Source organism: Poeciliopsis prolifica, unplaced genomic scaffold, assembly GCF_027474105.1.
Source record: "Poeciliopsis prolifica strain line A6 unplaced genomic scaffold, Auburn_PproV2 SCAFFOLD001, whole genome shotgun sequence".
NCBI lineage: Eukaryota > Metazoa > Chordata > Actinopteri > Cyprinodontiformes > Poeciliidae > Poeciliopsis > Poeciliopsis prolifica.
In genome coordinates, this window is record NW_026562376.1 from 21,168,336 (window position 1) to 21,181,656 (window position 13,321).

Here is a 13,321-nt window from a genome sequence, read left to right on the forward strand (position 1 = left end):
CATTTATGTTTTACATTTTAAAGTTGATCCAAGCAATAGTCATGCTCCAGGGAAGAAGGAAGTCATTGATAACTTAGAGGTAAGAATAGATGCATATCCACTGCAGGAGCTTTTTTTATAAGAACCATGCTGTCTGCCTGGTTCTTCTTTTCTTTCTCCTCAGGGAAAAGGTTTTCTCCTGACAAGGAGCCTCGGCATAGATGCCAAAATATAAATGAAGTTTTGAGTGTGATAAATATTTCTGTGTGGTTAAAATATGATTACACACTACCACACAGTTTGGGGAGTCTTCACTTCACTTTTAAACCACAACAACAAAAATGTGATCCGAATTAGACTCATTCCTCCAGGTTTTGATGACAGAGGGAAGAAGATATATGTCCAGACTGCGGAGGCAGCCCACTCAGGAACAGTGGGAGGAAGCAATTTGATCAAACAGCCCGGCAGTGGACCCCATAGTGGAAACGCACACAACCATCCGTGAAATATAAAGTTTGGGGAAATTCTGGCACCACAGCAGGCCCGTTTTTATTAAGCAATTCATCAAAATAGGAAAGACAAGAGAACTTGATCCTCGAGTAAGCCTTGTGCGTTAATAGAAATGATTCAGGGTGTGGGTGCACAGTGAAAGGTTTAACTGTAAGGCTTTCACGCAGCCATTAAATATGAAGGATGCTTATGTGCTTTCAGAAAAAACATACAAATTTGCTGCTGTTTTAAATAAAAAAAAATTTTCATTTATATCTAAGGCATGTAGACTGACTTGGCATGGAAGCTGAGTAAAAGATGCTTTCCATATGAAGTGGCAAATTGTCTGAACTTAGCAGAATCGCAAGTGAGTGAAAATATAACAAAAGTTTAATTATGAGTGACATGAAACAAAAATAATTTAAAAACTCCGGCTAGAGGAAGATAAAATGACATCGGCAACATGATCGGTTGTGTTGTGATAAACTCTGAAAATGGCTTCATAAGCACTTTTGTCTGTTTGTTGTTTCGAATCAAACTTTTGTGAAGATCCGATGCTGGTCCGTTCCTGGGAAACTTTTCAACGTCTGTTTCTGTCATAATTCGGAAAGCTGTCTCACAGCAGTGTCATGTTCACGTCTCCCCCTGTCTGAGCAAACACTCAAAGCAAGGCGCCACCTAACAAGCAGGCAGACACACATGCTCAGACACACTCGTGTTGAATCTGGAGCTCTCACCCTTGGGTCCGAGGATCGTCCCACTGAGTTGTCCTGGTGTTGTGGTTGACGAAGTACACCCGGCCATTGTCCTGACGTTTCTCTGCGAACACAAGCAAGACAGAAGGAGCTCGAGTATTGCATCAGAATATCAGAGTAGGCATTCATCGAATCGTATATCGTTTATCGTGGTAAACTTCGCACCGCGATAAGATTGGACTTTTCGCTCCAATTAATAATGTTTAAAAATGACAAAAGATTTCTGTACTGTTAGGATTGTTATTTATTTATCCAGTTTGTTCATCAAAGGTGTGTCGATAAATATCAATACATTAGAAAATATCATTAAATGCAGTTAATGTTTGCATTTTAATCACACTTCTTAAACTGATTTTCGTCCTAAAGAAGCTTATTACAAATTGTCGGGCTTTGACTGCTGTGCACAGCCCCTCAGACACTTTATAAAAAGAAATAAAAAGCTTTTATTGTTATAACCGTAGCACCATAAAGTACTGTTCACATTGCTCACCCCTTAATCAGAGGAATCACCTTTTGGGATGAAGGGGAGAGGAAAACTATCAGAACTCTGAGATAAAACTGGCAGGTCTGTGTTGTATTTCACCACGACTCGATGTGAATACACGGAGGTTCGTTTCTGGTGGTTAATAAAGTTTTACAAAAGAAAACTTCAGTGAAAGTTTTCTTCTTTCATGCAAAAGTGTGTCTGTGCCATGAAAGTTAAGCCGGTGCCCCATCCTCCTCCCTCCGCTGCTCTGACATCTTTTTCTCATTACCAGCAGTAAGTGGCGGGCCCAGAAACAGTAGTGCTCACATTGCAGCTCCTGCTAGCGTTCTCCTTTCCTCTCTCCACCCCCCTTCATCATCCAGTCAGAGCTCCCTTCACTTTTTCTCCTTCATCATCTTTTCTCCCATCTTTCTCTTTCCGAATCTGAGCCTCAAACAAAAGAGAGAAAAGAAAAAAAAAGAGAACTAGAGGGAAGAGACCGCAGTTGACAAAAAAGAAAAGAGAGCAAAAAAGAAAGAAAGCACGCCCGAGAGGCGAAGCTGAGCCAATGATATAATTGAGGTTTTCGTCTTGAGGTACCATAACATGTTGAAAAGGCATCATGGGCAGAGGAGAGGGAGCGTTTCTGGAGAAGACACGGCTGTGAAAATGCTGGCGGACGCGAAGCTGCCAGCGGCGTTCGTTTATGAATGAATGTGTGTGACGAGGGGAGTCTGCGTGGATCCCATTACATTACTCTGTTGGGAAAATGTTGGATGATGAAGGGTCCCATCAATAACACGGCCCCTGTAATTTGTAGACCTTTAGAGCAAAGGGAGTCCTTACAGTGATAAACGAGCGGAGCAACAAATAGAAAGCAGGAGAGAATTTCTTCAACGGAGCAGAAATCAGAATCACTCGAGTGGAGACGTAAATCTGCCAATTAACGACCGGTTCGCTAGCGGCACCAGCGTCCCCCCGGACAAAACCAAAGGGAGAACATTCCTTCTGTTGTTTCATGAAGGCCTAATACCACTAAAAACTGCTCTGAGGTTGGCAAAAGCAAAATACACTTAATGCGTTGCAGAGCTGCACAATATATCAAGTTATAATTGTAAAACACTGGTGGGATCCAATATTTACCAGGCTACTACGTCTTAAAAGCCAAGCGCTAAAACTCTGCTGGTCAAAGATATGGCCTCATGGATGCACTTTTACTGTCACAGCTGATCTAAGTGACCCTGGAGTTCAGGGAAATCGCTCGTGACATTGTGATGACAGCAAAGACAGGACGAAAAATGTGAATTAATGACAAGTCGACCTTGTGCTTGTGAAAAACAAAACCATTCTCTCAAATTGTTCAGAAAACCCAAATAAAAAGTGCTTGAACAAACAAAAATAATGCTCTGCTGCACAACGTATCCAATTAAAACCATCCTGGAAATGTCAGTGCAATGCTGCATCAAACAACACCGCTTTGACGGGATATTTAGTAGCAACATTTAAAGCTCTGCAGACAAATAATGTGTTCAGATGTGCTTGTACGCTTCCTTTATGGCCGGCAATGATCGATCCTAAAAGCTCAGGAATAGTGGAGGGCACGTCACAACGATGAAAAAGAAGAGTGAGGAAAATCCCAATCTATATCGCCGATGCAGAGTTCACCGATAACATCGTTGTCTGATCCTCCGCAGACTCTTTACCAAACCTCTGCTCCACAGCTGAAAGCAGGAACTTAGGCTACATTTGAAATCTCCTACTTAATGACAAAAATATTTATATTGACGCAAAATAAAAGCCGAGCCAGAAGAGCACTGCCAGCTTTCAATTTAAATAAGTGAGTTAAGAAAAATTCATTTCTAACTGAGGTAAGATAATTGATGTTAAACTTTGCAACAACTCTTCTTCTTCATCGTCTCGTCCCTACCACTCTCTGATTCATTCGCTCAGATCTCAATCCCATGTCAGCAAAAGTCCAACTAACAAGAGGTACAAAATGTTGGGAAGCAGAGTTTTAATGAACTACCTGGAAGATAACAGCCAATCACATTTTGCCTTGAAGAAATATTTTGGGTTTTCATCATTGCACAGATTGAAGTTGCATTGACCTTCTCTTGATCTGGCATGCAGGGCCCCATTTAAAAAACAAGCATCCATATCTTTACCAGACTCCATTTTCTAGATTTTTCAAGCAATATTGTGAATGTTAAGAGCAGAAATCGTTAACATCATTGGGGTAAGCGACTATTTCACTAATTTCCTGGCAAATGGACAAACTCAGGTTGAAAGGTATATAAAGAGGAGACGTATAAAGTGTGAACATTAATTACAGATCCGTTAAATGACAAGTAGTGATTGGTTATGCTTTTATTTTGAAAATTGCAGAACAATGGAATGCTTTATTTGGTTTCTAAATCAGCTCAACTTTAAGAATCACAGCTCAAAGTGGCCCAAAAAGAAGTAAAATTGACCCTCTGTTTAATCTCTGTATGACTTATATCTTATTCCCTATAAATTAGAAAAACGATTTGTTGAATCAAATTAATTTGATATTGTTTAAAGTCAATACCCAATAACTAGATGAGGGATTCAGAAATAAACATCTTTCTTCCTCAATCCAGACTCGGAAACTTTTTAAATCCAAATCCAAGACTTCAAAGGAAGCCTGAAGATATTGTGCAGCCCTAAGCAGATGACGACATAAAGGCAGCTGGAGAGAAATAGTAATCTGTGTGCATACGGGCGAGTCAGGCGAACTTACCCCATCCGGGAGGCAGCGGGCCCAGGGGGTCATTTTCCACCGGCGCGCCGGACGGCTGGGGAGAGACAAAACAAATCCAGTTAGGACATCTTTCTGTCTCTCGTCTTCCACATGCTGCATGTTTCTTCTCAGCCTTGTGTCACTCTGTGTTGGTATTCTGCTTTCCTGATGCTGTTTGTGTGAAACATTGAAAAATAAATAAAAAAAAGTCAAGCAAGGAAGGGAAAAAGTTGAGAACGAAAAAAAACCTTACGCAGTTCAGCTCTTCCCAGGGCAGCAGATCTTTTCACCTTGCTACCTCCTGAAGCCCAGTGTGTGAGTGTGTGTGTGTGTGTGTGAAGTATTTAAGATAGAAAGGGGCTGGCGGGGCAACATGGTGGGCCGGGGGGCAGGGGGGTCCTCTCTGCTCCAGCAGCGAGGGGCGACTGAGGGAGCTGGCCGGCCAGCGGCTCCAGTGGTTTCCAAAAGCGACACGCTCAGTAGGAGGATAAAACAACAACGCTGTTCCAATGAGCTCACTGGCTGGATGCAAGCCCCGCCCACTCAGCTTCCCGCTCCACTGCTCGAACGCACACCCTCCCGCCCCCACCGACACCACCTTCTCATCCACCGACCCAGCCCTCAGGTCCTCCTCCTCCTTTCTAGCGCTGCTGTGAAACCAGGCAGGGAAGTGTGATGTCTGAGCAAACTGAGGGAACATTCATGCCTGTTCCAGACTGGACACCCCACCTCCTCTCCTGCCCCACCCACCCAAAGTTTCACAAAAGGCACCTTTATTCACCGTAGGCTTGGAAACCACTGTGGTCAGGCTGCACACACACACCTAATAGGGGGAAGGAAAAAAAAAAAGATGTGCGTGTGTATGTGTGTAGCAAAGTGTGGAAAATTTGTCCGTGGCAAACAGTCGGTCAGTGTGTACGCTTTAATATGAGGATAAACACACACACCAGCACGCAAGAATATATGAACTGGACTGGGAAAGCAGCTCAAACGTTTGCTTGTTTGGAACGTTACAAGAAGCTCCAACATCACTGGAGAGTTTACCAGAAATCAGGATGCACACTATTACAGCTTAATTCATCCATTTATGCAGAAAATCTAAAATAAATGATCATTTTTGGCAGGATTACATTCACTGAAATCCCTGTACACTGCAAAAAAACACAAACCTTACTAAGCATTTTTGGTCTAGTTTTTGGTGCAGATCTCTTAGTACTTAGTAACTTTTCAGCAATAATAAAAATTAAATATGAGCTTGTTTTAAGTCAATATTTTCTTAGTATTGATAAAAATGTACTAGTTCCACTGGGACATTATTTCACTTATAACACCTTGTTAACATCTTGTTACAAGTGAAATAATCTGGCATTTTTCATCAATGTTAAGTAATAGTTGACTTAAAACAAGCTGTTATATTTTATTGAAATAAAAATACTTGTATATTAGTTTTGTCTTATTTCATATGTACTAAGACATTTGGACCAGAAACTACACCAAAAATATTTGGTAAGATTTGTGTTATTTGCAGTGCAAAGCCTTGGGAGGCTGAATGCAGGCAACAAAAACTCATTTAATTTCTCCAAATGAAATCTGCAGCTTCTTCAAAAGGTCTTTCCCTCATGCTGGCCTTAAAATATTGATGCTTTCCTCGGCGTGCATGAGTGGAGTATTATCCACCTAATGCCAGCGTCACTTTGAGCGTCTTTTAAAGCAGCTCTGTCATGGAAACTCTGAGGGAGTCGGGATGGAAAGGACTGGGAATGCGTGAGGAGTGAGACTGGGCACAGAACAGGGTTAAAGGGTGTGTGCGATTGTGTGTGCGAGTGTGTGTCGCTCCCATCGACAGCCAATCTATGCCCCGAGCCCCGCCCGTATGGGTTTTCTGTGACTAAAAAAGGTAAAAGGAGAATATAATGATATAAAGACATGATGACTTCATCCTGGCTCTGACCATTCAGCTCCTCCGTGGCTTCCAGACAGAGCGAAGCTGGAGGGAGGAAAAGAAAAGGAGACTGGGAAAACAAGGGAGGGAGAGGAAGTGAGGAAAAGCGGCCATTTGGCACAAAACGTGAAATAAGGATAGTGTGCTGCGGACTGTGGGAGGAGTACAGGTGAAAATGTAGCTTTGGACTCATGAGAAGAAAATACTGAGGACAAAACTAAATCTAGTTGTTAATGTGAACATACATCAGGGGGTAAAAATCATGTACTACAGGGAAAATTAGTTGGGAGTGTCTTAATCAAAAGGTCATGGAGTTTGCCTGAGAAAATACCAAGTCATCTTAGTGCTTCATGCCAATGAAGCAGAAAACGGGGAGTACTGTCAACTCACATTTCAAGAGGATTTCAGCTTTTGGCCTGTTTTTAAAATGCCAATAAAGTTTATAGTGGAAATCTCTACAGTAGTGAAACTTTAAGTGTGGAAAATGAAAAAAAAAAAAAAAAAAAAAAACCCACAGAGTGTAAGGGTGGACGATCAGATGAACAAAAAGACAACTGGACTGACTCACTGGATGATGAATGGATGAACTGACAGACGGATGTACTTGTAGAAATCTAGATATTTATCCATTAGACACTGAAACATTTTAAGATTATCCAGCGCTTCACTGACGAGACTTAGAAATGAAGAACAGAAAGTTTAAACTAGATTCTCTAGTTTTTACATTTGAATCCATAACAAGAGGTCAGGTGGGGTTAAATTATCCTTTAGCTTTATTTATGTTGCCATAGGCTCAGGCAGCTTGATGTCAAACTCACCAATTTTTTCCCACTTTCTTCTTCTACGACTCTCCAATTTTTATCATTTGCTGTGATTTCAACCGCTAACTTTTTGTTTTCTCAATGCAATCTGTTGGGTTTAGGCAGAAAACTTTTTAACCTACTTTGAATAATTAATCGAACATTTGTATCAGATTGATATCTGGAACCAAATAGAGTGTGTGATTGAACTGAAATTATCTTTTTTTTTTCTAAATGCCTGGAGACAAATGTTTTTGTGAATTGGCGCTACATAAATAAACTTAATTGAATTAAATTTTATATCACAAGAAAAATTGACATTAGTACATTAAGAAGAGCCAAACTGAACAGGAATAAATTAACATATCAGTTAATAGAAATTACATTTTCCTCTTCTCAGTGTTTTTGTGCATCAGTTAAAGCTGGCAGTGACAAACATACCAGCGGTTCACCCAAACGCAAGTTTTATGTGAAACCGGGAAGGAGAAATGCGTTTTATTAATGTTTTATAGAAAAAACCCCCAACTCTAATTCAAAGACTTTCTTTTCCCCAATTAAGATAAAAAACAAATGCCTAGATTTTCTTTCAGAAAAGCAGCATGTTTTGTGTTTTTACCTGCAGGATCTTTGCAGCATTTTTTGTTTTTTTGAGAACCAAATTGCCATATTTAGTCCAAAGTATAAGTCCACCAAGGTCCAATGTACTGAGCAAGATTCGTGCAGCTTCAACATTTTCTGTTCATTGTCCTTTCATGGCAAAAACGCTGTATATGGAAATATGAGTGCTGACGGGTTGTGTGTAAACACAAGCTAAGGTGTTAGCAGGAGCAGCGCGGACATGTGTGAATTTTCTGTTCTGTGCTGTGGGTGATAAAACACAGGGTTGATTCAGGTGCTGCTGTTAAGGAGCCCTTGTTCAGGCAAAAATGGGCTGAACTCATAATTGGAGCGGTGGAGGAGGGATGAGGAGATTCTGCTGGGAAGGAAACCAATCTGACAGCAGAAAATCAAGGGCGGAAAAATTGTGTCTGAAATAAAGCCAGATGAAAATGAAGACGTTCTGATGCAGAAAGGGAAAGTTGTGGAAACCAAAACGAGATTGTTTAGCAAGGGCGATGGAATGATGAGGAGGGGTTACAGGAAGGAGCAAGGGTGAGTAACACGGAAGGGACGGCAGGCAGAGAAGGAGGAAACGAGGGAGAGCTGGAAATGGCAGCTAATGGCCACGAGGCCGCCCTTCTAACGAGCTAAAATTACTCTGCAAACACACATTTGTGCTTCTATCTTTGCATGGACTGAGACAGCAGCGGTCAATGTTTTCACTGTTGATTCACGTTCACTTTACTTTCTCAACTACGTTCTTTGCTAGCTCAAAGAAAAAGAAAAAAAAAAAAACAAGGGAAAGTCTCAAGTTTTACCTAATTAAACGACAAATCAAAAAAATTTACTTAATCTGTAATTCGAAAAAGAAACATCAGAATATCAAGTTTTTAAAAATGATTTGTGGTGAGTTTTATTTGTTGACATCTGACAAAGTTGTTGAAGGACAAAAACTTATTTCTATGTGGAACTAAATTAACAACAATACAGGCTCCACCTTCACCTCCTTCATTCTGCTGTTTATACAGATTAAAAACTGAACAGACCTGATTGTGTTTGGTGTTAAAATATGAAGAAATGGAGAACAAAGTAAGATCAGTTTGATACTGAACACTGTCTACCATGTTTCAAACAGAAAAGCTCTGTGAAATTTGCATATGCTGAACAGTTATTTTATGTAAAGGTGTTATTTTGGATATTTTTCATAGACTGAATTAAAAATAAGATAAAATGGTTTTGTGATGAATGAGGAGTCACCGGAAAGAAGTACAACAAAAACGTCTTAATAGTTGTTCAAATATATTGACTGGGACCAATTTAAAAGTCAAAGTCTGGCTTCTTGGAAGCAAACAGAAAAACAGGAGAGAGCTCCAACACTTTTTGCACAGCAGTGTAAATGAAGAGCTGCTTTGGTGCGTGTGTATATTGGTTTGCGCAGATGAGCCTTTGCACAATGCTTCCATACAGCCGTGTGAAAAATGTGCATGCCCCTTCGAGCAGCTCCGTGGATTTAAGAAGACCGGCCACTTGACCCTCTTCAGTTGTCATGTGCAGCGCAGAAAAATGTTGCACCTGAGCTCAACATTAGCAGCACTTGACTCACACCGAGGCAGAAGAAGCACATGATGCTGCCCCTCGACATGCACAGTGGAGTCGACGTATCCTTCAGTGCATGAAGTCCGCAATCCAGTTCGTTTTCATTCAACCAAAAATGAAAAACTCTACAATGCTTGCAGAACCTTTCAGCTGGTTGGAAAAATAACAGTGCAGCTGAGCGGGGGCGGTGGTGAGTGCGCCAGCCAGGCAGCGGATCGTGTGCCTGTGTTCACAGTGAAGCTATGAGCCCTTTTGTGAGCCTGTTTCCTTGTTCACACACACTGGGGCCATAAATAGTCGGCGCTATCAGCAGTTTGGGCATTCCAAGACAGAGCAGCGTACTATCAACAACCTGCCCTCTTGGCTGTTCTCACACACTGGGTGAAGGAGGGAAGAGAAGGGAAGCGGAGAAGGAAAGGACGACGGTGGAGTTGTTGATTCTGTCCAAAAAAAAAAAAAAAAAAGCAACGGCATTGAATGCTTGTGTCTGATCGGCTTTTTCTGCAGTTTTACCTGCAGAGTAAGTGGCGTAAAGGAGGATGCTTAGTTACCGGTAAATCCAATCCTACTCAAACAGCTGGCAGGTGGTTCTGAATGTTTTTAACTCTGAAAGTCTGGATATTAATTTCCCACAGAACCAATATGGAATGATTCGTGATGCTTCAAAACACTTATTTCACCAGATGTGAGAGAAAAATTTGATAATCTGACAATATGACATCAAGAACTTAACTGGATTCTTTTTTCACTGTTAAAAGTAACATTTTAAACCTTATATTCCTGATGTGTAAAAGTATTCGTACATTTAATGAATGCTCACAGTTCAGACATTATGTTCTGCTATATGCAGTCAGGTGAATAATACTGCATATCAGTCGTAAGCAATTGCCACCCTCATTTGGAAAATAAACATGTTTCTTTTGCTTTCTGCTAAGTAGCAAACGAGGAGAAAACCATGATATAATTTCACTTCAAAGCAATTGAATAATTACTTGTTATATCATGCAGAAGAATGAAAACTTGACTCTACTGAACTCTATTTACCAAACATTTGACTTCTGAAGCATGTTGAGCACCCATTGTGTTTGTCTGCAGCATAAAATGGCACTAAAATCCACTCAAAGTTCTGGTTGTAAAGTTGTGACTTGTGAAAAGGTCAAGCAGTGTGAATTCCTCTGGAAGGCATTTTACGTGTTTCAATAAAGTCAGTCAACACCTGATTTTCACAACAAATCTGAGCTGTAAAAAATGGAAATGTCACATCTAGACTTGGAATCATTTTACTGACTAACTTAGCAGGAAAAAATAAAAAATAAATAAATAAACTTCCCCCAAAAAGAAAGAGAAGGTTATGACACAATGGTTTGATTTGGGGTGCTAAAAGAAAAGTATTTGGGTGCGAAATGAGTAATTAGTGGGATACAACACAGTTTTCTTTCAAAAAATAAAAATAAAAGAGTATGTGGATAAAAGAAATATGTAAGGGATGTTTAAGTCTAAACTCTAAAGTTGGACCGAAGACAAATAAAGCCCACACTCGGAAGACCATAAACCCAAACAGACGCAGGACAACAAAACGAAGTGCACGAAAAACACCAAAGCTGCATTAAAGTAAAAAACAAAGGGTGGGGAAATTTTATTGGAGCTTGTATAAGTTTTAATGCTGGTTTAACAGATGACCCATTGAAGAATCTTTGTTGTTTTAATCCAGTATAATGTTAGTGTCTGGCAACTGTCTGACTATGGCTGCTCCATTCAGACCCACTGGAATAAACACACGTCTGTGTGTAATTAATCTATATAATGCGTTTCAATTAGAGATAAAGTTCCTCAGATAAATGGACTTCTCAATAATATTCTGGTTTATTAAAACCCTTAACTAACAAGATAACATGCAAGTGTTTTAGGGTGTCCGTTAGTTTTTATTTAAACTCAAAAATAATGACAAATGTTCCAAAGGATGTATTTATCCCGAGTTAGAATTTGTCATTTTTCAAAAGGTTGTACAACTTTTGGAGCTCTAAATTACATTTATTAATCTGGAGGAGAGCAAAAGGCTCTCTGGATCACTTAGAGCATTTTAAATGTCACAAAAATGCCCGTAAGAAGGAATGAGGAAATGTGGGATGACTCAGGAGTTTGCTACATGACAGCAGCAGTCTCCAGCCTCGGTTTTCTTGGCCCACTGAGCTGCAGGTTTTAGACGTCTCTGCTCCAGCAAACCTGATTTAAATGATAGCAATAACTAACAATATTAATCACACCAGTTTTAAAGGCCTAAACTGGCTCCCAGGAGCTCAGATAATAGACTTTAAAATACTGTTAGTTTGTAAATCATTTTAAGGTCTTAGCACCACAATACGTTAAAGATCTGCTATTGTTGTTGTTTCAACCTTTCAGAGCTCTCAGGTCTTCTGGTTCTGGTTCTGCTCTGCATTCCCAGAACCAAACATGGAGAAGCAGCATTGAGCCTCTATGCACCACAAATCTGGAACAAACTTCTAGAAATGCGCAAAACAGCCGAAACCCTGACTTCCTTTAAATCTCAGCTGTTTAGAGTTGCTTTTGAAACCTAATCATGAAAAAAGTAACGTCGTTGAATGCATCACCTATGACTTTGTACTTTTTTGTTTTTATGATGTAAAGCATTTTGAAATGCCTTGTTGCTGAAAGATGCTAGACAAATAATTTTTTATTGATTTGATTAATTTGCCATGTCTGACCTACAACAGCAAACTGATCACATGCGGGTGGCTTTATGTCTTGGAAAGCAAAGGGACGCGGCTAAAACAAGCTGAACTGACCTCCCAGCAGTAGCTTCCTTTAGCTGAAACCATTTGCAATCTTATGAATCGGTGAGGATCTGTGGGTACCTGGTAAAGGAAGCGCTGGCTGAATTGGTGCATGGCGCCCTGCAGCTGGCTGCGCTGGCTCTGCCATTGCTGATAGTTACGCACGGACTCGGCCGTGGGCCTCTGCCACGTGGTGGTTCTGGTGTTGTGGTCCACATAGTAGAATCGACCTCCCTGGTCCACTCGTTTCTCCCAGCTGAAAGGGGGAATTGGTTGGAAAACACAAGTCGGGGTGAGACGGGGCTTTCAGCAACATCTTTTTTATTTGACAGGTCAAGAGTGGGTGGTTGCATCAAAAAGCTGCTCCCTGTTTCTAAAGTCGAGGAAAAAGAAACAAAGACAAGAAAAGGAAGGAAAACAGAGAGAGGAGGCGATGAGCGAGTGGTAGTTGAGAAAGCAAGAGAAAAAAGACCAGGAGGGAAAAAAGCAATAATGTAAAGATACCATTTTACAGGAAAGGAGGAGGAGAAAAAAGGAAAATGCTGCTAAAAAAGGAAACGTAGAGAATTCTAGAAATTCCTACAGAAATATTTAAAATGTTATTTTTATGCTCCACACCTAAAATATAAACCTTCCTAGAAATTAATCATGATGCGGTAAAAACTTATTCCACAAAACCCAAAATGGATTACAACGGCCAAACAGGAGATGGATGACATTTTTCCTTGTGTTGAACTCAGTTTTCATGCTGCTCATTATTTTTTTTAGTAATTCCATTCAAATAGTAAATTATGTGTATCCATTACACACTGAGTGATTAGTTTCAAGTGATTATTTCTGTCAAATTCTTTGACATAAAAGATTATTTAAACAAAAAATTACTGCGGTGTGGAAGATACGACTGTGGGACAATGTTTGACCTGCTACATAAAGAGTCATAAAAGTCTGCTGTTAAAAAAGCTGGCTAATCATAGGGTGCTGCATATAAAATTGAGTGGAAGGTAAAACTCTGATAAAAATGTAGGTGCACAAGACACTGAGATAACCACTACCTCGAGAGTGACTTCAGATGAAAATACTGTTTGAGTGTTGTGGACTGCAGCTGGATTTAGGCTCAGACAGAAGTATGCAGGACCTGAAA

At 40.4% G+C, this 13,321-nt stretch overlaps 1 protein-coding gene across 2 annotated transcripts in view; it reads right to left on the bottom strand.

Annotated features, from left to right (window-relative positions):
- wwp2 (WW domain containing E3 ubiquitin protein ligase 2) overlaps positions 1-13,321 on the bottom strand; it is a 54,596-nt gene that overhangs the window by 13,254 nt on the left and 28,021 nt on the right. For both annotated transcript variants that reach the window (XM_055031566.1, XM_055031557.1), the window contains exons 10-12: positions 12,262-12,436; positions 4,451-4,505; positions 1,206-1,287 (exon numbers count right to left, since the gene is read on the bottom strand). In XM_055031566.1, the coding sequence (XP_054887541.1) occupies positions 1,206-1,287; positions 4,451-4,505; positions 12,262-12,436 (312 nt within the window). The remainder of the gene's footprint in view (positions 1-1,205; positions 1,288-4,450; positions 4,506-12,261; positions 12,437-13,321) is intronic.